This window comes from Pituophis catenifer, unplaced genomic scaffold (assembly GCF_029215685.1).
Source record: "Pituophis catenifer annectens isolate HBS135680 unplaced genomic scaffold, rPitCat1.0.hap2 SCAF_2, whole genome shotgun sequence".
Taxonomy (NCBI): domain Eukaryota; kingdom Metazoa; phylum Chordata; class Lepidosauria; order Squamata; family Colubridae; genus Pituophis; species Pituophis catenifer.
In genome coordinates this window covers 15,928,090-15,955,132 of record NW_027256882.1, presented here as the reverse complement: position 1 = coordinate 15,955,132, position 27,043 = coordinate 15,928,090, and the positions used below count along the sequence as shown (strand labels likewise).

General features: G+C 45.2%; 2 protein-coding genes across 4 annotated transcripts in view; one reads left to right on the top strand and one right to left on the bottom strand.

Moving 5' to 3' along the window:
- The window catches only part of LOC139311782 (zinc finger protein 850-like), a 300,225-nt gene that overhangs the window by 89,177 nt on the left and 184,005 nt on the right, over positions 1–27,043 (bottom strand). The window lies entirely within an intron of this gene.
- Positions 1,576–25,596, top strand: LOC139311788 (zinc finger protein 665-like). Of its 2 annotated transcripts, XM_070936302.1 has the most exons (5): positions 1,576–1,724; positions 4,946–5,089; positions 6,107–6,220; positions 21,560–21,665; positions 22,869–25,596. In XM_070936302.1, exons 2-5 carry the CDS (start codon positions 4,946–4,948, stop codon positions 24,731–24,733), a joined length of 2,229 nt encoding a protein of 742 aa, XP_070792403.1. In that variant the 5' UTR covers positions 1,576–1,724; the 3' UTR covers positions 24,734–25,596. The 2 variants fall into 2 exon arrangements, with proteins under 2 accessions (XP_070792403.1, XP_070792404.1); XM_070936303.1 differs by lacking the exons at positions 21,560–21,665; positions 22,869–25,596 and adding an exon at positions 8,233–10,462 and having other exon boundaries at positions 6,107–6,233.

Sequence of the window (27,043 nt, the reverse complement as noted above, 5' to 3'; positions counted from 1 at the left end):
TCATATTTATGACAGATGCAGTGTCCTGGGGTCGTGGGATTTCCTCCTTTTGCGACCTTCTGACCAGCATCTCCAGTAAGGAAGCCAGATTCACTTAAGAACCGGGGTACTAACTTATCAACTGCAATGATTCGCTTTAACTGCACTGGTGCGAAAGGGGGCAAATGGGGCAAAGCTGGATTCACAAACATCTCACTTAACCACAACCATTTGTGGTTGTAAGTCGAGGACTAGCTGTGCTGGGGATCCTCTTTTTAAAGATGCAAAAGGAGCCCAAAGAATCAAATACAGACAGTCCTTGACTTACAACAGTTCATTTAGTGACCATTCAGTTACAACGGCACTGAAAAATGTGACTTGTGATCACTTTTCACACTTTAAGACCGCTGCGGCATCTCTGTGGTCATGTGATTTACATGCTTACAACTGATTCATATTTACGACGGTTGCAGTGTTCTGGGGTCACGCGATCCCCTTTTGCAACCATCCGACAAGCAAAGTCAATAGGGGAAGCCAGATTCACTTAACAACCGGGGTTACTAACTTCACCCCTGTGGTGATTCACTTTAACAAAGGTGGGGCAAAACGGGTCAACAAAGCTGACTTGACGACCGTCTGAGCGAGCCACAGGAACGGTGGGCTCCGTTGTGGTCGCAAGTCGAGAACTAGCTGTGCTGGGGATCCTCTCTTTAAGGATGCGGAAGGAGCCCAAGGAATCAAATACAGGTAGTCCTCAACTTACAACAGTTCATTTAGTGACCAAAGTTACAACGGCACTGAAAAATGTAGAGCCTTGGTAGTACAGTGGTCTAAGGCACCCTGTTATTAAGCTGGTTATTAAGACCAGATGCCTGCAATTACTGCAAGTTCGAATCTCGCCATGGCTCAAGGTTGACTCAGCCTCCCATCCTTTCTAAGGTAGGTAAATTGAGGACCCAGTTTGTGGGGGCAATAAGATGACTTTGTATAAAATATACAAAAGTATGAAGGCTATTGCTTAGCGCAGTGTTTCCCAAACTTGACCCTTTGAAGATGTATGGACTTCAACTCCCAGAATTCCTCAACCAGGCATACTGGTTGGGGAATTCTGGGAATTGAAGTCCATGCATCTTAAAATAGCCAAGTTTGGGAAACACTGGCTTAGCGCATTGTAAGCCGCCCTGAGTCTCCGGAAAAGGGCGGCATATAAATCAAATTTTTTTTAAAAAATGTGACTTATGACCACTTTTCACACACGTCTGTGAGCGAGCCCCAGGAACGGTGGGCTCCGTTGTGGTCGCAAGTCGAGGACTAACTCCTCTTTCCAAAGACCCGAAAAGGAGCCCAAAGAATACAAAACTGGCGTTATAGCAGGAGAGGGACGGAGCATGCGCGAGAGAGCTTTGACGCGCAGGGGGCTCCTTCGGGAAAGAGGCGGAAGGGAAGGGTTTTAAAGGTGGGGGGGGGGGGTGGGCAAAAGGGGAGGGAGGCTGTCGGAGCCGTGCCTCTCTAGGAAGGAGCGCTCTCTCGCCCGTCGTCCGAGCCTCCCAGAGGAGGGGCGGGGCGGGGCCGGGGGCGTTTCTCCCAGAGCGGATTCCCGGGAATCAGTGCCAGCGGCGCTTCCTCGGATCCAGATCGCTGGGAAAGCGCGATCCCGTTTTTTCTCCGGGAAGAAAGGAGGCGGCGGGGGAAGAGGAATCCGGAGCGGGGCGGCTGAGCGTCCGGAGGCTGGCCAGGCAGGAGAGGTGCGGCGGGGCAGGAGGAGGTCGGGAGCAAGCGCCGCTGAGCCCGGGGAGCCTCCGGGCTCTTCTGCCGTTTTGGGCTCCCGGGAGTCGAACTGCAGCCGAATGCAGCAGCTTCGCCCCGGCTGGCTGAAGCCCCGAGAGGAGGAGGAGGAGGGATCCTGGTGGGGCTGCTGCTCCCGGAGATGGCGGGCTGGCTGCGGGAGGGCCGGGTGGGGAACTACTCCCGGGCGGCGGTCCTAGCCGGAGGCTTCCCGCTCAGCTCTCCTCGGGCCCAGGAGGGGAGGTGGAGGCGGCGACAAGGGAAGGGAATATCGCTTCCCGGGAGGAAAATCCACTTCCCTTACCCGGCTCAGATGCAGGTCGGATCAATAGAAGATGCTCTGGTTTCCCCTCCCAGTTTCAGTCCCAGAATCCTGTTTTCCCACCCAGATTATCGATAGTCCTCGATTTACAACATTTAGTGTAAATCGTTCATTTAGTGACCGTTCAAAGTTGCAACGGAAGGTGAGGGTCTCTCCTTTCCTGGGAGGAAGATCCAGTTCCCTTGCCCCCAGCTCAGATGCAGGTCCTATCAAGAGAAAGAGAAGATGCTTTGGTTTCCCTCCATTTTCAGTCCCAGAGTTCTCTTTGCTCGTCCAAATTAGATTTACAACAATTCATTTAGTGACTGTTTGAAATTACAACAGAAAGTGAGGGTCTCTCCTTTCCTGGGAGGAAGATCCAGTTCCCTTGCCCCGGCTCAGATGCAGGTCCTATCAAGAGAAAGAGAAGATGCCGTGGTTTCCCTCCATTTTCAGTCCCAGGGTTCTCTTTGCTCGTCCAAGTTAGAGGTAGTCTTTGTTGATTTACAACAATTCATTTAGTGACCGTTTGAAATTACAACAGAAAGTGAGGGTCTCTCCTTTCCTGGGAGAAAGATCCAGTTCCCTTGCCCCGGCTCAGATGCAGGTCCTATCAAGAGAAGATGCAGTGGTTTCCCTCCAATTTCAGTCCCAAGATTCTCTTTGCTCGTCCAAATTAGAGGTAGTCCTTGATTTACAACAATTCATTTAGTGACCGTTTGAAATTACAACAGAAAGTGAGGGTCTCTCCTTTCCTGGGAGGAAGATTCAGTTCTCTTGCCTGGCTCAGATGCAGGTCCTATCAAGAGAAGATGCCGTGGTTTCCCTCCAATTTCAGTCCCAGAGTTCTCTTTGCTCGTCCAAGTTAGAGGTAGTCTCTGTTGATTTACAACAATTCATTTAGTGACCGTTTGAAATTACAACAGAAAGTGAGGGTCTCTCCTTTCCTGGGAGGAAGATTCAGTTCCCTTGCCTGGCTCAGATGCAGGTCCTATCAAGAGAAGATGCCGTGGTTTCCCTCCAATTTCAGTCCCAGGGTTCTCTTTGCTTGTCCAAATTAGAGGTAGTCCTTGATTTACAACAATTCATTTAGTGACCGTTTGAAATTACAACAGAAAGTGAGGGTCTCTCCTTTCCTGGGAGGAAGATTCAGTTCCCTTGCCTGGCTCAGATGCAGGTCCTATCAAGAGAAGATGCCGTGGTTTCCCTCCAATTTCAGTCCCAGGGTTCTCTTTGCTTGTCCAAATTAGAGGTAGTCCTTGATTTACAACAATTCATTTAGTGACCGTTTGAAATTACAACAGAAAGTGAGGGTCTCTCCTTTCCTGGGAGGAAGATTCAGTTCCCTTGCCCCGGCTCAGATGCAGGTCCTATCAAGAGAAAGAGAAGATGCTTTGGTTTCCCTCCATTTTCAGTCCCAGAGTTCTCTTTGCTCGTCCAAATTAGAGGTAGTCTTTGTTGATTTACAACAATTCATTTAGTGACCGTTTGAAATTACAACAGAAAGTGAGGGTCTCTCCTTTCCTGGGAGGAAGATCCAGTTCCCTTGCCCCCAGCTCAGATGCAGGTCCTATCAAGAGAAGATGCCGTGGTTTCCCTCCAATTTCAGTCCCAGGGTTCTCTTTGCTTGTCCAAATTAGAGGTAGTCCTCGATTTACAACAATTCATTTAGTGACCGTTTGAAATTACAACAGAAAGTGAGGGTCTCTCCTTTCCTGGAAGGAAGATCCAGTTCTTTTGCCTGGCTCAGATGCAGGTCCTATCAAGAGAAGATGCCGTGGTTTCCCTCCAATTTCAGTCCCAGAGTTCTCTTTGCTCGTCCAAGTTAGAGGTAGTCTCTGTTGATTTACAACAATTCATTTAGTGGCCGTTTGAAATTACAACAGAAAGTGAGGGTCTCTCCTTTCCTGGGATGAAGATCCAGTTCCCTTGCCCTGCTCAAAGGCCAATAGACAAGGTTCTGGTTTCCCTCCACTTTCAGCCCCAGAGTTCTGGTTCCCATCCAGATTATTCCACGGGAAGAAGGGAAATGCCAAGAGAAATAGCATCTCCAAATATGGATGTAACTGTCTTTGGAGACACAAATGCAAGTTGTAACAATAGAAGAGACTTTGGTTTCCCTCCACTTTCAGCCCCAGAGTTCTGGTTCCCATCCAGATTATTCCACAGGAAGAAGAGGGAAACCCAAAGGAATTTGCATCTCCCAACTATGGATATAACAAGGTCTTCCTTTGGAGACACAAATGCCAGATTAACTACCAGATTACAGGTAGTCCTCGATTTACAATCGTTCCTTTAAGTGATTGTTCGAAGTGACGACGGCACTGGGAAAGAAGTGATTTATGACCGTTTTTCACAGTTAATGACTGTTGCGGCATCCCCGTGGTCACATGATTGTCAGTCCCAGAGTGGTGCTTTCCCCCATCCAGATTATTCCACAGGATGGAGAAGTATCCGAAGGGAATTTGCATCGCCAACGATGGATATAAGGTTGACTCAGCCTTCCGCCCTTCCGAGGTCAGTAAAATGAGGACCCAGATTGTTGGGGGCAACAGGCTGACTCTGTAAACCGCTTAGAGGGGGCTGTGAAGCAGTATATAAGTCTATTGCTATAATAGTTATTGCTATTTCTTAGCAGGGCCATAATAAGATATTCATAGCAAGAATTCCTCCATCATTGATTCCTAAAGTTCGGAGCATCCTTGATCTTTTAGTCTAGAGGCCCCGAAATGTTTTGGGACCAGGGACCAGTTCCACGTATATTGCTATATAATGTGGTCCAGTTGGGTTGTGGTGGGAGAGAAGAATCCCCTTCATCCTATGTTCAGTTGTTTTAATTTAATTTAATTATTTTTCTGTCATCCCGGCTGTTAATTTCAGATGCAGGAGCCTCTGAAGCAGTCAGTCTTGGTAACTCCTGAAGGAAGAGAAGGTCTCTCCCATCCCTCCCCTATGAAGCAGCTATGGGGAAGCATCTCTGAGGAGGATCAAAATCCTCGTTGTCATGGATCAGCTACAGCTCAGGTAAGGAAGCTTTAGAAGAACAGGGAAACATTTTGGGATCTGGTTCTGTCATGAGACTCAACACAGATAAGGAAGTCAAGTGTTGAGATCAGGATTCATTGGCACGCTCCTGTTTCCAAGTTAGCTGTTAAAGAACAACATACTGAGAAGCTGAATATATCCGTGGAATCACTTGTACGTTTGCGGATTTTTGTGCCTTAAAACAAATGCCTCGCAATGTTAGGCATGTGCGAGAAGAAGAATCAGCTCTTTTAATAATAATAATAATAATAATAATAATAATAATAATAATAATAATAATAATAATAATAATAATAATAATAATTTTATTTCTATACCGCCCTTCTCCCGAAGGACTCAGGGCGGTGTACAGCCAGTTTAAAAACACAAGACACAACAATAATTAAAAATTAAAATAATTAAATAGATTTGGCTGATTTAAAACTCTAAAAATTAAAATGCCCCAATTTAAAATTATTATATTGACAGCCCTGCCTGGCGGAACAACAAGGTCTTCAATGCGCAGCGGAACATCCGGAGGTCGGAGATCTTGCGTATTTCCGGGGGCAGTTCATTCCACAGGGCTGGGGCTCCCACAGAGAAGGCCCTCCCCCTGGGTGTCGCCAGCCGACATAACTTGGCTGATGGCACCCTGAGGAGACCCTCTCTGTGGGAACGGACTGGTCGGTGGGAGGCTATTGGTGGCAGAAGACGGTCTCGAAGGTACCCGGATCCTTTGCCATTGTGTATTCACTATTATTAATACAGTATATTAGTTAGGAGTACTCACAAAACAACCAGAGAAACCTATTTATATCAAGAGAACAGCATTAATATTAAATTCTAATCAGATTAAGTGGTACATATGAAATCTTCGGAAAGGCAGCCATAAAACCTGGTATCATGTCTGAAAGAGGAGCATTATTCTCTCTTGCAAAACTCATTTTTAGGATGCTGGAAAATCTGGGAGAGAACATTCTGGAGTCTCTCTTAAGGAATGTTTCGTTTGACTTTTAGGATTCGGTGTCCTTCGAGGACGTGGCTGTTTATTTCACGGAGGAGGAGTGGGCGCTGCTGGATCCCAGCCAGAGAGCCTTGTACGAGGAAGTCATGCTGGAGAATTTTAGGAATGTGGCCGCTCTGGGTAAGGCTCCACTTTGCTGTGGGTTCAAAGAATTGTGGAAATCGTTTGTTATCCTTGTGGTGAGATTTATTTATTTAATTGGATTTCTATGCCGCCCTACTCCCGAAGGACTCAGGGCGGTGAACAGCCACAAAATAAAACCCATAAATACAAAAATTTAAAATAGAATAAAAACGAATTAAATAATTTGGCTGAGGCAAATTTAAAATACCCCATAATTTAAAAACAAATTAAAATTTACATTTAAAAAGGGGAGAAGATTTAGGCCAGGCCAGCTTGATGAAATAAAAAAGTCTTAAGCGCGCGACGGAAGGTGCGCAGATCCGGGATCCTCCGTATCTCCGGGGGGAGCTCGTTCCAGATCGTAGGTGCCCCCACAGAGAAGGCTGTCCCCCTAGGGGCCGCCAGTCGCCATTGTTTGGCCGACGGTACCTGGAGATGACACCTTTTAGCTAGACAAAGGGCATTCTGGGCCTTTTTATTTCTAAGATCAAAATAAATTTAGGTAGAAGTTGATACTAGAGATACTTTATTACACAGTTCCCCAACCTTACCGGATTGGCAGCCTGGAATGAGGGGAAGGGGAAAAGAGAGGATGATTTTGTGACATGTGTGTCTGTATGCGCGCCCACGACGTTTGCAGCAACACGAGCATGAGTGGGGCCATGAGCATCCGCGAGAAGGCTTGCGCACGTGTGGCTGTGAGTGCCCATGACGACGCTTGCACAAGTGGATCCATGACGAGATTCACACGAGTGGGCCATCCTCTCACGCGGCCCAGTGGCAATTGGCCCGCGGTCTGGTAGTGGGCCACAGACCACAGGTGGGAGACCCCTGCTTTATGCAACCTTTATTATTTGAGGAAGATTGTAGTTTCTTTCTGATCTGATTGTAGAGCAGGTAACCCAAACAGCTTCAGGAGAGGAAAGTTTGAGTTTGAGTTTATTTAGATTTATATACCGCCCTACTCCCGAAGGACTCAGGGTGGTGAACAGCCAAAGATAAAACAGATACAATATAAAATTTTTAAAAAATCAATTTAGAAACATATTAAATAAATTTGGCCCATACTAATTAAAACACCCCTGTTTTTTAGAAAACAAATTAAAATTAAAATTAAAATTAAAATTGAACAATTAAAAAGAGTTAGGCCAGCCCTGCTTGTTGGAATAAAAAAGTCCTGAGGGCACGGCGGAAAGTGTGTAAATCCGGGATCCTCCGTATCTCCGGGGGGAGCTCGTTCCAAAGGGCAGGTGCCCCCACAGAGAAGGCTCTCCCCCTGGGGGCCACCAGTCGACACTGTTTGGCCGACGGCATCCTGAGGAGCCCCTCTCTGTGGGAGCGTACTGGCTGGTGAGAGGCTACCGGTGGCAGAAGGCGGTCTCGTAAGTACCCAGATCCTAAGCCATGTAGCGCTCTAAACGCTGGTAACCCAGTACAGAAAGTACTGACCTGAATGTCTCTTGACATCTGTTCTTTACAATCCCCCAGTTTCTTAGGTTGTCTGAAAACCAGTGATGGTTTTCATACTGGCTGTTATGTCAAAGGGCCTTTCTTTTGGCTCTGAGTAAATAATTTTTAAACTTCCCTCAAGGCTGAGAATAAGTGGCGTTTTTTCCCTTGAGTGCTTCAGCCCAAGATAGTTGTATAGGCTACTGTTAAGAGAAGGTGCTGTCTGGAAACTACGATTTCAAGAACGTAAGTAGCAGTGAATCTGGTTTGTACTTTAAACCGTTATGCCATGACTACACAAGCAATTTAAATTCATATTTTAACATTTCTGCAGTGATACCACATGCATTAGCAGTTTAGCATCTTCTCAGCATTCATAAGGCATTTAAAGGAAATGATGAATTTAGTGTTTTCTAGGTATACATAGATGAAACCAGCAAAAAATTGTTTATGTGAGAAACAATGTTTGCAGCACTTTTTGTTCATGAACAAGTTATAAGACTTACTTTTTTTTTTCTTTTTGTGGCTTTTTCTTCCTTCAAATCAGCTTATGGACAAGAGCACGAGAACTACAGGGAGCAAATGATCAAGTCGCTTGTAGATCAAGAACCATCACAAGGGATTAAGAAAATCTGTAAAGTGAGCGGAGGGGAGGAATCTCCTGCATACAATGAAGTCCTTTATCTCCGAACCCGGGAAGTTGACCAACAAGAAGAAGAGGGAAAATATGTCACATGTGGCAAAGGAGACAAAGAGAACTCTGATTTCATTAAATATTCTGTAACCCAGACCGAAGAACAACAATATGAATATCAAGAGGATGGGCAAAGAATCAGCTCTACCCCATACCTTGATTTACATCACCCATCGTACATCCAAGAGACACCATATGCATTTATAAATTGTGAGGAGAATTTCAATTTCAATCATATAATTTCCCATAAAGAGGAGAAACCATATGAGCGTAGAGTGAATTTCAGTAAGAAACAATTACGTATTTTACCCCCAAAAATTCCCCCAAGGGAGAAACCTTATGAATGTCTGAGGTGTGAAAAGACATTGGCCCAGAGAGGAAACTTGATCATACATGAACGGACACACACAGGGGAGAAACCGTATGTATGCCTGGTGTGTGGACGAAGATTCAGTCAAAGCGGTCACCTTACGAGACACCAACGATTACACACGGGGGAGAAACCATATACGTGCTTGCAGTGTGGAAGGCAGTTCAGTGGACGTTCAAATCTGGTGAAGCACATAAAGAGCCACACGGAGGAGAAACCGTACATATGTACGGTATGTGGAAAGAGCTTCCGCGACAACAGTGTCCTCGTTTGCCACACAAGGACCCACACTGGAGAAAAACCATTCAAGTGCCCGGAGTGTGGGAAGAACTTCAGGAGAAGCTGTCACCTTGTGGAACACAAAAGGATCCATACAGGAGAGAAACCCTACCAATGTTTGGAGTGCGGAAAGAACTTCAGTCAGAAAAGCAACCTTTTGCAACATAAACGAATTCACACCGGGGAAAAACCCTATACGTGCCCGGAATGTGGAAAGAGTTTCAATCAGAGCAGTCAATTTATTTGCCATAAAAGGATTCACACGGGAGAAAAACCGTACCTGTGCGTGGAGTGTGGGAAAAGGTTCGGTCACAACGGTAGCCTTTTGCAGCATAAAAAAATTCACACGGGAGAAAATCCCTATAAATGCGCAGAGTGCGGGAAATGCTTCAATCAGAACTATAAGCTTTTGCAACACCAACGGATTCACACGGGGGAGAAGCCGTACCAGTGCAAGGAGTGTGGAAGGAGTTTCAGTTGCAGTAGTGACTTGATTTGTCATAAAAGGATTCACACGGGAGAGAAACCATATAAATGCCTGGAGTGTGGAAAGGGTTTTAATAAAAGCAGTCGGCTTACGTCGCATCGAAGAAAACACACAGGAGAGAAGCCATATAAATGCAGAGAGTGCGGAAAGAGATTTTCCTATAGGGATTGCCTCACAAGACATCAACGAACCCACACGGGGGAGAAACCGTATAAATGCTTGAAATGCGGAAAGAAATTTGGTGGACGTTCAGGTCTCAGAATCCACGTCAGAATCCACACAGGGGAGAAACCGTACAGGTGCACAGACTGCGAAAAGAGCTTCTGTAAATACAGTAATTTCCTTTGCCATAAAAGGATCCACACAGGAGAAAAACCGTACAAATGCACAGAGTGCGGAAAGAGCTTCACGCAGAACGCAAACCTCGTCAAACACAAAAGAATCCACACGGGAGAGAAACCCTACAAATGCGCAGACTGCGGGAAAAGCTTCAACCAGACCAATCACCTTTCGCAGCACGAAAGAATCCACACCCGAGAAAAGCCGTAAGACCGAAGCTTTCCTTCCAAATCTTTTCTCGTGAAAAAAGGACCCCTATGGGAAAAAAATAATAGAAGTATGTGTACTGTGGAGAAATGTTCAATCAGAGGAGTAACATGATTAGGCCTAAAAGAAACCATGTGGGAGAATAAAAATATCCACTGGGAGAAAAGATTCAAATAGCCCTTTGAATTTAGGCCCTTATTTTCCTGTAAGAGATCTTATTTCTTGGGAGAAACGCCTCACATATGTACAAACTCTGAATACCAGGACTGACCCTAAACCCACAACAATGTGAGTTTGGATGAACTGCATTAATTAATTAAAAATGTTTTGATAATAGTGTGAAACTGACCGATAACACAAATACCTCAATGAACTCCAATTTTAATAAAGGCTAATACCCACTTCCTCATCCCCACAAGCCTATTTTACCTAATTATTCAAAAAATTGGCTAGAGTTCTCTCTTAATGTAATTATTGAAGAATCTATTTGGAATGAGTTTTTTCTCTTTCTCTTGGAACATGCTACTTTCTGGGGCTGTATCTTTTGTAAAATTATAGATAATTTTCCCTCTTTTCTTTTATCCTCGATCTCCAGGCGTAAATGAGATGTTTTTATCCATGGTCCGTGGTGATGCATTGGTTAGAGTCAGTGGTGGGTTCCTCCCGGTTCAGTCAAGCCGATAGCGGTGACGATATGACATCACCGAACCAGTTCTCTTTGTTTGGGAGCTGGGCCCTCCCGCACCTCCCTTTATTCTTACCTTTTATTTGGCCCCACCCTCAATCTATTGCTGCCTCTCGAGTCCCAGCTGATTGGCTAGAAGGAAAAAAAACTGTTAAAACTCTTGCCATGGGGCTTCAAAGGGCCGCCCTACAGCTGATCAGTGTTAAAAGGCAGTATGGTGGTAGATCGGTGCCTCCAAAAACAAATGAGTAGGCCGGTGCCTCCAAAAATAAATGGGTGGACCGGTGCCTCCAAAAACAAATGGGTAGACCGGTGCCTCCAAAAACAAATGAGTAGACCGGTACAGCTCTGCGAGCAGTTAAAAGCCTGGTAGACCAGTACCTCTGCTAAATCCTAAAGAATTGTCACATGACCATCAAGCCAAGCCCACAAAATAAGCCACGACCACAGAACCGGTAGTAAAAAGTTTTAGAACCCACCCCTGGTTAGAGTGCAGTACTGCAGGCTACTTCTGCTGACTGCCAGCTTCCTGAAATTTGGCAGTTCAAATCTCACCAAGCTCAAGGTTGACTCAGCCTTCCATCCTTCCGAGATGGGTAAAATGAGGACCCAGATTGTTGGGGGCAATATTCTGACTCTAAACTGCTTAAAGCAGTATATAAGTGCTATTGCTATTGCTATAACTCATGAAATGACAAGGTTCATTTGCCATTGTTTCCCATCTGGTCAAAGCCAGGAACTGAAAGAAGTGTCCTCACAACTCCTTATTTGGGGAAAAAGCTTTAGTTGTTCTGGAAGTAGAGGGAAGCTGCTGGGGAAGAGGTCAGAAAAAAAACCCAGGATTGATGTCTTATGTAGATTTCCTATCGGATACTTTTTAGTTCATGACTGCATTGAGTAGTTCCTTGTACTTTTGTCTCTTGCCATTGAATACTATTATCTCCGTGATGGCGAATCTATGGCATGCGTGCCCAAAGTGGCACACGAAGTCATGTCACTCAGCACACATTGCCTGTTTGTTTTCCGGGTTTCTGGCGTACATGCATGTGTAACGAACAACTGCCTTCACGCACGCAGCAGTGCCGAAAACCAGGGTGTGTATGTGCACCAGCCAGCTGATCATCGGGTACACATGTATGCTGGAACCCGGAAGTTCAGCTTTTCTGGTGCGTGGCCTGACGAGTGCACGCACGTGTGACATTTCCGCGTAATGTTTGCCATCACTGCTATATCTTATCCTATTCAGGTAATCCTCCACTTACAACAGTTCATTTAGTGACTATTCAAAGTTACAACAGTACTGAAAAATGTGACTTATGACCATTTTTCAAAGTTACAACCTTTGATCGTGTGATCAAAATTCAGATGCTTGACAACTGCTTCATATTTATGACCGTTAACTGTACCCCAAGGTCATGTGATCCCCTTTTGCGACCTTCTGGCAAGCAAAGTCAATGGGGAAGCCGGATTCGCTTAACAACCGGAGTATTAATTTATCAACTGCAATGATTCACTTAACAATTGTGGCACGGAAGGTCACGAAATGGGGTAAAACTCACTTAACAAATGTCTCACTTAACAATGGAATTTTTGGGCTCAATTGTCGTAAGTGGAGGACTACCTGTACTAAAACCATTGATACGAACTACTCAAGTTAAAAAAAGAAACCGTTTCAATTACTTTTTTTTTTTTAATTTGATTTATATGCCTCTCCGGAGACTCAGGGCGGCTTACAATGCGTTAAGCAATAGCCTTCATACTTTTGTACATTTATACAAAGTCAACTTATTGCCCCCACAAACTGGGTCCTCATTTCACCTACCTTAGAAAGGATGGAAGGCTGAGTCAACCTTGAGCCTTGGAGAGATTCGAACCAGCAGAAATTGCAGGCAGCTGTGTTAATTACAGGGTGCATTAAACCACTGTACTACCAAGGCTCTTATTACAGTTACATATTGAAACAAAAAAAAATGTTGATGCAAATGCAGATACAGATAAATCATCAAGTATGACCACAAAACAGATCAGATTATTCTACTGCCAAGCAAGACGCTTGCTAATTGAATGGTGCCTAATTTTACAACAGTTTTGCCACAGTTGTTAAGTGAATCGCTTTTTGGATCATTGAATGCCACTTTGCACAGTCAGCTGTGTCTCCAAGGTGCAGGCCTGCGGCTTGTATATCTTCGTTGATGATGTCTTGCCATCTCTGTTTTGGATGCTCACAAGGTCGCCGGCCATTAACTTCTAGTTGCTAAGCAGTCTTGGCCACGGTGGGAGGTGCTGCTCTCTGGACATGCCCATACCAGCGGAGTCGGCCTTCTCTCATCTCCTCTATAATTGGTGCCACACCAAAACATTGTTGAATGGTGTCATTTGTGATGTGGTCAAGAAGGGAGATGCCCGATATCCAATGGAGCATTCGCATTTCCATGGCATGGAGAGAGCTTTCGGTCCCTGTTGTTGCTGCCCAGCATTCAGTGCGATACAGTGCAACGGGGCAGATGGTTGTCTTGTAAATCTTGCATTTAAAATGGATTGGCATTCATCTATCACATCACACACGGGTGAGTTCTCACCAACGCATCCAGGCTGCATTCACTCTTGCTCGCACCTCACCATTGATGTCATCATTGCCTTGGAGATGGGAACCCAGATACTGAAAAATGCCCACCTTCTTTAGGTTTTCTCCATTGATTTGAAGTGTTCCAGGGGTAATAATAATAATAATAATAATAATAATAATAATAATAATAATAATAATAATAATAATAATAATAATAAATAATTTTATTTCTATACCGCCCTTCTTCCGAAAGACTCAGGGCGGTGTACAGCCTATTAAAAGCACAAGACAAACATCAATTAAAATAATTTAAAATTATTAAATAATTCGGCTCAATTTAAAACCCCAGAAATTTAAAACACCCATTTTAAAATTATTATGTTGATAGCCCGGCCTGGCGGAACAACAGGGTCTTGAGTGCACAGCGAAATACCCGGAGGTCGGAGATCTTACGCATTTCCGGGGGCAGTTCATTCCACAGGGCTGGGGCTCCCACAGAGAAGGCCCTCCCCCTGGGTGTCGCCAGCTGACATAACTTGGCCGATGGCACCCTGAGGAGACCCTCTCTGTGGGAGCGAACTGGCCGGTGGGAGGCTATTGGTGGCAGAAGTCGGTCTCGAAGGTACCCGGGTCCTATGCCATGGAGCGCTTTAAAGGTGGTGACCAACACCTTGAATCGCACTTGGAAGACCACTGGGAGCCAGTGCAGCTCGTGCAGGAGGGGTGTCATGTGGGCACAATGAGTTGCGCCAATAACCACCCGCGCGGCCGCATTCTGGACCAGTTGGAGCCTCTGAGTGCTCTTCAAGGGGAGCCCCATGTAGAGAGCATTACAATAGTCCAGCCGGGAGGTGACAAGGGTGTGAGTGACCGTGCGCAAGGCGTCCCGGTCCAGAAAAGGCTGCAACTGGTAAATCAGGCGAACCTGATAAAAGCCCCCCCTGGCCACGACCGTCATATGCTCTTCTAAAGACAGCCATATTTGAGTTTCATCTTCAGGATCTGGCCTTCTAAAGAGCAGTCAGGGTTGATCTCCTCTAGGACTGACCGATTTGATCACCTTGCAGTTCAAGGGAGTCTTCTCCAGCACCATAGTTCAAAGGTTTCAATTCTTTGGCGCTCAGCCTTCCTTATGGTCCAACTTTCACAGCCATACATTGCAACTGGGAAAACCATAGCCTTGACTATACACACTTTTGTTGGCAGGGTGATGTCTCTGCTTTTTAGTATGCTGTCTAGATTTGCCAGGAGCAAGCGTCTTTTAATTTCTCGGCTGCAGTCCCCGTGTCAGGGTTCCAAGGAACACCCCCAACGAAATAAAGCTCTGAGGCCTGAGGTTCCTCAAAGTTCCAATTTATTAGAGATGTCATGTTGGCACATCTGGGAAAACCCGAATCTGAAAGCTTCCAGGTTTCCCCCACCCAGCTAAGAGTTCACAGCCCTGCCCCACACCCACAAGTTCATCACATTGTCTTCACAGTCCACCAGATACAATCTTCAGGCAGTCTCCATCAGATGCAGGCAAAAGTCCTTGAATATGGAATGTTGTTATGACTAACTTTCTACCGCTCCAACAACAACCCCCTCCCAACTTCCCCAGCTAAAACATGTGGCAGTTAAGAAGCAAAAAAGAAAACTGTCTTCCAAAACTGACACCCCATCTGTGGTGATCTTGGAGCCCAAGAAAATAAAATCTGTCACTACCTCCATTTCTTCCCCATCTATTTGCCAGGAATTGAGAGGGCTGGATGCCATGATCTTAGTTTGCTTAGGGTTGAGTTTCAAGCCAACTTTTGGACTCTCCTTCACCCGCATCAAGAGGCTCTACCAGGGGTGGTAACAGTCTCTAAGTACTCAGTACCCCTTGTGATCACATGATCCCAGAATACTACAAATTATCGTAAATTCATGCCAGTTGCCCAGCACCCAGATTTTAATCGCATGATATTTTGCTCCCTTTTACGAGCTTTCTTGCCACAATTGTTAAGCGAATCAACGCAGTTGATAATTTAGTAACCCAGTTGTTAAGTGAATCTGGCTTCCCCCTTGACTTTGCTTGTCAGAAGGTCGCAAGAGGGGATCTACATGACCCTGGGACACCGCAAGTCATCAATATGAATCGGTTGCCAAGCGTCCGAATTTTAATCACGGGGATGCTGCAAAGGTCGTAACTCTGAAAAAATGGTCATAAACCACATTTTTCAGTGCTGTTGTAATTTTGAACGGCCACTAAACAAATTGTAAGTCGAGGACTACCTGTACCAAAGAGGGGGTGGGGTGGAATTCAATAGCACAACAATATTTATTTATTTATTGGTTCAATTTATATGCCGCCCTTCTCCGGAGACTCAGGGCGGCTTACAATGCGTTAAGCAATAGCCTTCATACTTTTGTATATACCTGCTTAGTAGGGCTTTCGCCCCCCCCCCCAAGTGGTGTCCTTTTTTATACAAAGTCAACTTATTGCTCCCACAATCCGGGTCCTCATTTTACCTACCTCGAAAGGATGGAAGGCTGAGTCAACCTTGAGCCTGGTGAGATTTGAACTTGCAGTAATTGCAGGCAGCTGGTGCTATTTAACAGCACTTTAGTCTGCTGCACCACCAAGGCTCTTTCCCGGTCTCCTTGGACCACACCTGGAATACTTCAACAAGTTTTGGTCACCAGATTACAAAAAAGATTTTGAGACTTTAGAAAAAGTGCAAAGGAGAGCAACTAAGATGATTAAAGACTAAAACATAGGAAGAACGGTTGCAGGATTTGGGTATGGCCAGTCTAGAGAAAAAAAGGACTAGGGGTGACATGAGAGCAGTATTCCAGTATTTGAGAGGCTGCCACAAAAAAGGGGGGAGTCAATTTATTTTCCAAAGCACCAGAAGGCAGGACAAGAAACAATGGATGGAAACTAATCAAGGAGAGAAGCAACCTGGAATGAAGGAGAAACTTCCTAACAGTGAGGACAATTAACCAGTGGAACAGCTTGCTGTCAGAAATAGGAGTGTTTCATTACTGGAGCTCTTTACGAAAAGACTGGACAGTCATTATTCTGAAATGGTATAGGACCATGATGGCAAACCTATGGCACATGTGCCACAGGTGGCACGTGGAGCCATATCTGTGGGCACGCGAGCTCAGCTCTGATTTCTGGGCCTTCTGGGCCACCCAGAAGTAGGGAAACAGGCTGTTTTCTGCCTCCAGAGGGCCTAGGGGGTTGGGAAGACCTGTTTTTTTGCTCTCCCCAGGCTCCAGAGCCTCCCTAGGAGCCTGGGGAGGGCGAAAACGGCCTTCTCTACCCCCCCACCCTGGGGGTCTCCGGAGGTGGGACCGGAAGCTGGCAAACAGGCCGTTTTTGGCCTCCAGAGGACCTCTGGAGGGTGGAGAAGGCCATTTTTGCCCTCCCCAGGCTCCTAGAGAGGCTCTGGAGCCTGGAGAGAGCAAAAAACGGGCCTACCAGGTCCACCATGCTATCGCATGCCAAAAGCGGGAGGGCGGGGCGCATAGAATTACGGGTGCAGGCACACGTGCACACAACCCTCCCCCCCGCCTGCCGCTCCTCCCGCTTTTGGCACACGATGGCAAAAAGGTTAGCCATCCCTGGTATAGGATCTCCTGCTTGAGCAGGGGGGGTGGACTAGATGGACTAGCCTGGATAGCTCAACAGACAGAGCTCTGTAATTTAACACCAGCTGTCCGCAATTAAAGTAAGTTCGAATCCCGCCAGGCTCAAGGTTGACTCAGCCTTCCATCCTTTCTAAGGTAGGTTAAATGAGGACCCAGTTTGTGGGAGGCAATAAGCTGACTTTGTATAAAAATATACAAAAATATGAAGGCTATTGCTTAACGCACTGTAAGCCGCCCTGAGTCTCCGGAGGAAGGGCGGCATATAAATCAAATTAAAAAAAAAAAAAAAAAAAAGATATAGGGGTCCCCAACCTTGGCAACTTTTAAGCCTGAGGGACTTCAATTCACAGAATTCTGAGAGTTGAAGTCCTCCAGGCTTAAAATTGGCCAAGGTTGGAGACCCCTGGACTAGAAGGCCTCCAAGCTCTGTCCCGATTCTGATCCCCTCCCCCCCCCCACCCCCCAAGGCTGCTTGAGCTCCACCCTTCTTCCAAAGTCTGGAAGGAGCCGCAGGGACCACACACAGGTTATGAAGCTCCCTCTCTTCGGAGCATGCGCGAGAGAGCTTTGACAGCCGTCGCCTTTGACAGGAAAGGGGCAGAAGAGTGGGGGGGGGGGCGGCGGCCTCCGAGGACATTTTAAAGGGGAGCAAGAGCGGAGGGAAAGAGTGGAGGTTGACGCTCTAGGAAGGAGCGCTCTCTCGCCCGAGGTTCCCGAAGGCGGAGAGAACCGGGAGTTGAATTGCAGCTGATCCTTCCCCGGATCCAGAACGGGACGAAGCGCCATCCCGCTTTTCCAGGGAGGGGAATCGGCAGCGAAGCCGCCGGGCTCAGAGGCCGAGCGCTTCCGCCGCTTTGCGCTGCCGGCCGTCGGCGGGGCTCCTGGCTGTCTGCAGCCGCCTGCAGCAGCTTCGCTCCGGGCTGGTTGAAGCCTCGAGAGGAGGAAGAGGAGCAAAAGGGAGGGGGGGGGATCCCGGAGCGGATCCTGGCCGGGCTGTCCCCGGAGATGGCGGAGAACTGCTCCCGGGCAGCGGCGGTCCTGGCTGGAGGCTTCCCCCTCAGCCCTCTTCGGGCTCAGGAGCGGAGGCTGCAGGTGAGCTGATCTCCTCCCGGGAGGATCTCCTCGTGGCGTGCTTTCCTTTTAACTAGTCCACCTCAAATGCAGGTGGCAGGTAGCAATAGAAGAGACTTTGGTTTCCCTCCACTTTCAGTCCCAAGTCCTGTTTCCCCATCCAGTTCATTCCACAGGAAGAAGGGAAATCCCAAAGGGAATTCCCATCTCCAACTCTGGTTATAATAACAGTCCAGCTTTGGAGACCCAAATGCAAGTTGTAACCATAGAAGAGACTTTGGTTTCCCTCCACTTTCAGTTCCAGAGTCCCGTTTCCCCGTCCAGATTATTCCAGGGGAGGATGAGGGAATCTCAAGGGAATTTTTTTTAAAAAAAAAAATCTGATTTATATGCCGCCCTCCTCCGGAAACTCAGGGCGGCTTACAATGCGTTAAGCAATAGCCTTCATACTTTTGTATATTTATACAAAGTCAGTTTATTGCCCCCATAATCTGGGTCCTCATTTTACCTACCTTAGAAAGGATGGAAGGCTGAGTCAGCCTTGAGCCTGGTGAGATTTGAACTTGCAGTAATTGCAGGCAGCAGATATAAGTGGATGTTAATTAGTCTGCTGAGCCACCAGAGCATCTCCAACTATTTCCAACTATGGATATAACGTGGTCCACCTTTGGAGACACAAATCCAGGTTGTAACCATAAAAGAGACTTTGTTTTCCCTTCCCTTTCAATTGCAAAGTCCTGTTTCTCCGTCCAGTTTATTCCACAGGCAGAAGGGAAATCTCATCTCCAACTTTGGATCTAACAGGGTCCATCTTTGGAGACCCAAATGCAAGTTGTAACAATAGAAGAGGCTTTGGTCTCCCTTCATTTTCAGCCCCAGAGTTTTCTTTCTCCATCCAGATTATTCCACAGGAGGGAGAGGGAATCCGAAGGGAATTCACATCTCCAATTATGCAGGAGTGAAATCCAGCAGGTTCTGACAGGTTCTGGAGAACCGGGAGCAGAAATTTTGAGTAGTTCAGAGAACCCGCAAATATCACCTCTGGCTGGCCCCAGAGTGGGGTGGGAATGGAGATTTTGCAGTATCCTTCCCTTGTCATACCCACCAAGCCACACCACACCACGCCCACCAAGTCACGCCCCCAGAACCGGTAGTAAAAAAATTTGGATTTCACCACTGCAGTTATGGATATAACACAGTCCACTTTTGCCGACACAAATCCAGGTTGTAACTATAGGAATGACTTTGGTTTCCCTCCACTTGCAGTCCCAGAGTGCTATTTCCCTGTCCAGATTATTCTCCACCCTGCCTATCCAACAGGCCTCCACCCTGCCTATCCGACAGGCAATTTGCATCTCCACCCAAGGATACAGAATTTTATTTTATTTATTTTATTTTTCAGATTTCTATACCGCCCTTCTCCTTTCGGACTCAGGGCGGTGAACAGCCAAAGGAAAACATTTGTACACAAAAGTTAAAATAGATTTAAAATAATTAAATAAAGTTTGGCCCATAATTTAAAACATTTCAATTCAAAACCAATTTCAAATTTTAAAAACCCACCGTAAAATCAGGACAGCCCGGCTAACTGAAAAAAATACGTTTTAAGGGCCCGAGGAAAAGTCCGGAGGTCTGGGATCACTCGTATCTCTGGGGGTAGATTGTTCCAGAGGGTAGGTGCCACCACAGAGAAGGCTCTCCCCCTGGGGGTCGCCAGCCGACATTGTCTGGCCGACGGCACCCTGAGGAGGCCCTCTCTGTGGGAGCAAACTGGCCGGTGGGAAGCAGTTGGTAGCAGAAGACGGTCCCGTAAATACCCCGGCCCTAAGCCATGGATGATCAGCAATGATCCAGCTTTGGAGGCAGAGAAGAATCCCCTTCTTCCAATGCTCAATTGTTTTAACTTTCGTTGTTCTGTGATTCTGGCTGTTAATTTCAGATGCAGGAGCCCTTGAAGCAGACAGTCTTGGTACCTCCAGAAGGAGGAGAAAGTCTCTCCCGCCCTTCTATGGAGCAGTTATTGGGAAGCAATAAATCTGAGGAAAATCAAAATCCTCTTTGTGGTAGATCAGCGGCCGCTCAGGTATGGAAATTTCATCATAGTTGGGAAACATTTGGAGATCTGTTTTTTTCATGAGACTGAATGCAGATGGTGATCAAGTATTGCACTCAAGATTTACGGGATTGGTCCTGTGCTCAAGTTGCTTGTTGACATGCAGCATTTGGAGAGATCGAATTCATTTATGGAATCAGTTGATTATTTAAGGCTCTTATGAATGCAACAGGTAAAAGGCGAAAGATTTATACGATCTGAAGAGAAACCAGAGTATGATTTCTCATCTAAGGGATGTGCAAGAAGAGGAATCAGGTCCTTTGTTTATTCACCTTTATAAACACAGTAGGTGTACACATAACCCATCAAAATAATCAAAGAAGTAAAATTATTGCAAAAAAGAGGAGTATTGCCATTAAATTCTAATCGGGATTAAGAGTCAAATATATCATCTTTGGATTACTGTATCAAAGAAGCAGCTACGAAAAGATTAAACTTTTTGGAAGTATTTAGGAAAGGAAATGGCAGTTTTCATGCAAAAGGAGATAATAACACAGGTGCTTAGACCTTTGAAGTCTTTCTCTGAGATGAATTGTGCCAAGAATTAATTCCAACCAGGCAGGTGAAACAGAACAGAATAACAGAGTTGGACCTTGTAGGTCATCTAGTCCAACCATCCTATCAAGCAGGAGACCCATACCATTTCTAAAAGCTGCCAGTGATGAAGCTCCTACAACTTCCAAAGGCAAGCTGTTCCATTGATTGATTGTTCTGTCAAAAAAATTATCCTTATTTCTAGGTTGAATCTCTTCTTGATCAGTTTCTTTCCACTATTCCTTGTCTGGCCTTCAGGTGCTTTGAAAAATGGATTGACCCCTTCCTCTCTGTGGCAGCCCCTCAAATATTGGAAGACTGCTATCATGTCTCCCTTGATCCGTCTCTTCACTAGACTAGCCAGGCCCAGTTCCTGTAACCGTTCTTCATATGTTTTAGCCTCCAGTCCCCTAATCATCTTGGTTGCTCTTCTCTGCACTTTTTCTAGAGTCTCAACCTCTTTTTTATAGTGTGGTGACCAAAACTGGATGCAGTATTCTAGGTGTGGTCTTACTAAGGCTTTATAGAGTGGTTTTAGTATGTCGTGTGATCTTGATTGGATCCCTCTGTTAATGCAATTTAGGATTGCATTGGCTTTTTTGGGGTTACCTTTCCCCTCAGTTCTAGGGTTCCATTTTGATCTAAAGAAAATCTCTCCAGGAGGGCTATGTTGCTACTTCAACATGCACACTTTAATTCCATCCTTGTGCACTTGTGGACGCTTCAAAAGTGAATCTTTAGAAAGGCTGCTATAAAACCCACTAGTAGTATGTCATGTCCGAAAAGGAGCATTTTCTCTCTTACAAAGCTCAATTTTTCGAGGAATTGGAAATCTGGAAGAAAACTTTCTGGGACTCCTGCTGAGAAACCCATCCTTTGACTTTCAGGGTTTGGTATCCTTTGAAGAGGTGGCTGTTTATTTCACGGAGGAGGAGTGGGCACTGCTGGATCCCAGCCAGAGAGCCTTGTACGAGGAAGTCATGCTGGAGAATTCTAGGAATGTGGCTGCTCTGGGTAAGGATCTGTTTTGCTCTGGATTTGGGTATTTGTGGAAAATCTTTGGTTGCCATGAGTGCTGAGAAAGCACCTTCCATTTAGGAGAAGGATATTCTGGGACTTATCTAAGGCCAAAATAAAAATATGGAGAAGTTGATGCTGTAGATACTGCATAGGATCCTTTTTCATCTGACTGAGGATATTATTTAAGTGAAGATGTCTGGTCTGATTCAGGAGCAGATAAATCTAAATAAAAAGCTTCAGGGGAGGAAGATATTGCCTTGAATGTCTCTGACATCTGTGCCTTACAAACACCCACTTTCCTAGGTTGCTTAAGAACCAGTGGCAGTTCTCATAATAGCATGTTTAGTCAAAGGACTCTGGTTTGACTGTGAGTACCATACTTTTCGGAGTATAAGACGCACTTTTCCCACCCCCTAAAAGAGGGTGGAAATGTGTATTATACACCAAATAGCCATTTTTGGCCTCCCGAAGCCCCGCACGTCCCGTTTTTGCGAAAAACGGGCCTGTTTTTCTGCAAAAACAGGGCGCGCAGAGGCTTTGGCAGGCCTGGAGAGTGCTCCTGGGGTCCAGGGAGGGCAAACACATTTTCTTTCTAGCTTACCGCTTCGAAATCTTGGTGCGTCTTTTACACCGGTGTATCTTATAGTCCGAAAAATACAGTAAATCATTTGCAAATTCCATGTAAAGTTGAGAACAAGTGGCATTGTTTTCCCTCAGTGCTTTAGCCCAAGATAAGTCTATAGGTTACTGTTAAAGAAGATGCTGTCTGGAATCCTGGGATGATTTCAAGAATATAAATAGCACTGAATCCAGTTAGTACATTAAAAAGTATTGCAGCCACTGCCCAAGCAAAGCAAATTCATATGTTAACATTTCTCAATTGATACAAAACACATCTACTGTTTGCTTTCTCAGAATTTTCACTATGTTTAGAACTTCGTTTGATTCCTGGCAATGAATGCCCATAGGAGCAAAGTGATTTGCTTAACGATTGCCACATTTGTTTAACAAATGCTGCAAAACACATCATAATATCAAGCACGTTCACGTAGTGATCCGTTTAATGACCATCACAAGCTACACTATTAATTCCGGGCTCAATTACAGTCGTAAGTCAAGAATTACCTGTATCGGGTGCACTGTTTTTCTGTCATGTACACAATGATTAACTTTTATTTTTCATTTTCTTCAAATCAGCTTCTGGGCTGGAGCATGAGAACTGCAAGGAGCCCAGCATAATCGTATTCCAAATGATCAAATCTGAAGAAGACACACTTGTAGATGAAGAACCATCACAAGGGAGTAAGAAAAGCTGTCAAGTGAATGGAGGGAAGGAATCTTCTGGATACAGTGAAGTCCTTTATCTCCCAACCCAGGAAGTTCACCAACAAGAAAAAGAGGGAAAATATCTCAGATACGGTAAAGAAGACAAAGAGAACTCTGATTTCACTAAATATTATGCAACTCAGACTGAAGAGGAACAATATGAATATCAAGAGGATGGGCAAAGTATCAGCTCCACCTCCTACCTTGCTTTACATCGCCCATCATACATCCAAGAGACACCATATGCATTTATAAATTCTGAGGGAAATTTTAGTTATAGCAATCATATAATTTCCCATAAAGAGGAGAAGCCATATGGATGTGGAATAGATTTTGGTAAGAAACGACTGCTTCTTTCACCTCCCCAAATTCCTCCAAAGGAGAAACCCTATAAATGTCTTCGGTGTGAAAAGACATTCACTCAGAGAGGTAACCTTACTATACATGAAAGGATCCACACGGGGGAGAAACCCTATCAATGCCTGGATTGTGGAAAGACGTTCGCTGAGAGAACCAACCTTGTCACACACAAAAGGATCCACACGGGGGAGAAACCGTATATATGCCTGCTGTGCGGAAAACGATTCAATCAGAGCGGTCACCTTACGAGACATCAACGGACCCACACGGGAGAGAAACCGTATACATGCCTGCAGTGTGGGAAGAAGTTCAGTGGATGTTCCAGCCTTCTGAAGCACGAAAGAAGACACACGGAGGAGAAACCGTACCTATGTACGGAGTGTGGGAAGAGCTTCCACGACATCGGTGTCCTCAATTACCACAAAAAGATCCACACAGGAGAAAAACCGTACAAATGTGCGGAGTGTGGGAAGAGCTTCAGGCGAGACTCTCACCTCGTGAAACACCGAAGAATTCACACCGGGGAGAAACCCTACCAATGCTTGGAGTGTGGGAAGAACTTCCATCTGAAAGGTAGCCTTTTGCAACATAAAACAATTCACACGGGGGAAAGACCCTACCGGTGCTCGGAATGTGGGAAAGGCTTCAGACAGAACAGCACTCTTTTCCAACACAGAGCCATTCACACAGGGGAGAAACCATACATGTGCCTGGAGTGCGGAAAGAGTTTCAGTCAGAACTACAAACTCTTGCAACACAAAAGGATTCACACGGGGGAGAAACCGTACAAGTGCGAGGAATGCGGGAAGTGTTTCAGTTGTAGCAGTGACTTCAGCTGCCATAAAAAGATTCATACGGGGGAGAAACCGTATAAATGCCTGGAGTGCGGAAAGGGTTTTAATAAAAGGAGTTGCCTTACGTCCCATAAAAGAAAACACACGGGAGAGAAACCATATCAATGCACCGAGTGCGGAAAGAGATTTTCTTATAACTTTGTCCTCAGATACCATCAACAAACCCATACTGGAGAGAAACCATATAAATGCTTGAAGTGCGGAAAGGCATTCAGCAGATGTTCAAATCTTAAAATCCATTTAAGAATCCATACGGGGGAAAAACCGTATAACTGTCCGGAGTGCGGAAAGAGCTTCCGTAAGGACAGTGACTTTATTCGTCACAAAAGGATCCACACGGGAGAAAAACCGTACAAGTGTTTGGAGTGCGGAAAGAGCTTCACTCAGAACGCGAACCTTATCAAACACAAAAGAATTCACACAGGAGAGAAACCGTACAAATGTGTGGCGTGTGAAAAAAGCTTCAGCCAGAAAAATCACCTTTCTCAACACCAACAGACCCACAAAAGAGAAAAATCCTAACTTGGGAGCTTTATCCCAAATGTTTGTTTTTTTTTTCTCCAAAAGGGACCCTCCTGGAAAAAAACATAGAAATATGTGGTCTATGGTATAATGTTCAGTTGGAAGAGTAGCCCTATCAGGCCTAAAGAAATCCATGTGAGAGAACCATAAAAATGCACAGTGTGGGAAGAGATTCAGAAAGGATTCCACTCTTATTTTCTAGAAAAAATCTTTTGGGAGGAATGTCTGGATGGTGGAGAAACCTTTCATGACCATCACTGGAATAGAAATGGCTAAGAAAATATGTTAAATCAAGAGTCTCCAACTTTGGCAACTTTAAGACTTGTGGACTTCAACTCCCCGAATTCCTCAGTCAGCCATGCTGGCTGGGGAATTCTGGGAGTTGAACTCCATAAGTCTTAAAATGGCCGAGGTTGGAGATCCCTGTTTGACAAGGAATGCTTGAAAGAGGAGAAAAGATTGAAAGAGCCCCAAATAGGAATCATAGCATGGAATTGCAGTGAGGTCTCAGGAATCTTCAGGCTGAATAATTTAAAGTTGGCAAGAAATATTCAGAAAAGGGGCTAATTTAAAAAAAGATCTATTGGGAACACCTGGTGATCTGTGGATTTGGCCAAAAGAAGGAAAAACCAGAAATGCTTTTTAGCTTGTATTGAACAGTTCCTGGTATGCAGAGGTCCTTGGTGCTCTCTGAGCTTGGTTGTTTTGTTGCACTTGTCTCATTACCAAATCGCACTGATGGTATTACCTAGTATGGTAATGAAACATCTACGAGAAATAAACAAACTCAACCCTGAGCTACAAATATTCTATTACTTCCTGGTATTTTATCTCTTTTGCCACTGAATTTTTGATACGTAACTCAAGACCTAAAAGTTTAATTTCATTTATTTCTTCATTTTTTCGGTTGTACATACAAAGAAAAAACAATAATGTTCATATGAATAAAGGTATAAAAATATAAAAGACAGTGAAAAAGAACAAATTTCAATTTAAGTGGTGAAATACAGACGGATAGCTGAGAAGTCTTCAATTACCAGCAGTCCAGGCCTTCCTATCCTCTACCATCCTCTGGAGTCCATTTAAGCTCATAATGTATATTCTATACATTATTCATAAGTTACAGCAACACTACAGAGATATCCAATTTCTAGTTAAAATGTCTTTATGAAAATATTGTGGATTAGCACAATGTGCAAATCATGGAAAAAGTTTACTTATGGGGCTGTGACATTATATAACCCTAACTGCTCTGAGAGGTTAAGGGAAGGTGGGTGGGGGCTGATACCCCTCTGGTAGCCCTGGGATAGAGTGGGAGAGGCAGAGGAGTCTCCAGGCATCCCCATCAGTCTGAGGTTTTAAAGCCACTTTGATCCCATGATTGTCAAACATGCCCTTTTGTGGCTTTTACTGGTCCACCCCAAGGTGCTAAATTAAGCTTGAGATCACCATTGCTTTGATGCAAATTGGAGATGAGTGCAAGAGAATAACCTTGTCACACAGGTATCAAACATACAAGGTGAAATGTGCAACTAACCCATTTTCCCATTGAGTGTAACTCAGTTTGGGGTGATGGTGCAGTGGTTAGAATGCAGGTATTGCAGGCTACTTCTGCTGGCTGCTGACTACCTGTAATTTGGCAGTTCAAATCTCACCAGGTTCAAGGTTGACTCAGCCTTCCATCCTTCCAAGGTCGGTAAAATGAGGACCCAGATTGTTGGCGGCAATATGCTGACTCTAAACGGCTTAGAGAGGGCTATAAAGCAGTATATAAGTGCTATTGCTATTGCTATAACTCATGAAATGACAAGGTTTGTTTGCCATTGTTTCCCATCTGGTCAAAGCCAGGGACTGAAAGAAGTGTCCTCACAACTCCTTATTTGGGGAAAAAGGTTTAGTTGTTTAGGAAGTAGAGGGAAGCTGCTGGGGAAGAGATCAGAAAAAAACCCCAGGATTGATGTCTTATGTAGATTTCCTATCGCATACTTTTTAAGTTCATGACTGTGCATTGAGTAGTTCCTTGTACTTTTGTCTCTTGCCATTGAATACTACTGTATATCCTATCCAATACAGATAGTCCTCTACTTACAACAGTTCATTTAGTGACTGTTGCAAGAGAGTCAGGGCAATACGCTGACTCTGTAAAACCGCTTAGAGAAGGCTGCGAAGCAGTATATAAGTCTATTGCTATAATGGCTATTGCTATTTCTTAGCAGAGGCATAATAAGATATTCATAGCAAGAATCCCTCCATCATTGAGTCCTAAAGTTCGGAGCATCCTTGATCTTCTAGTCTAGAGGCCCCAAAACT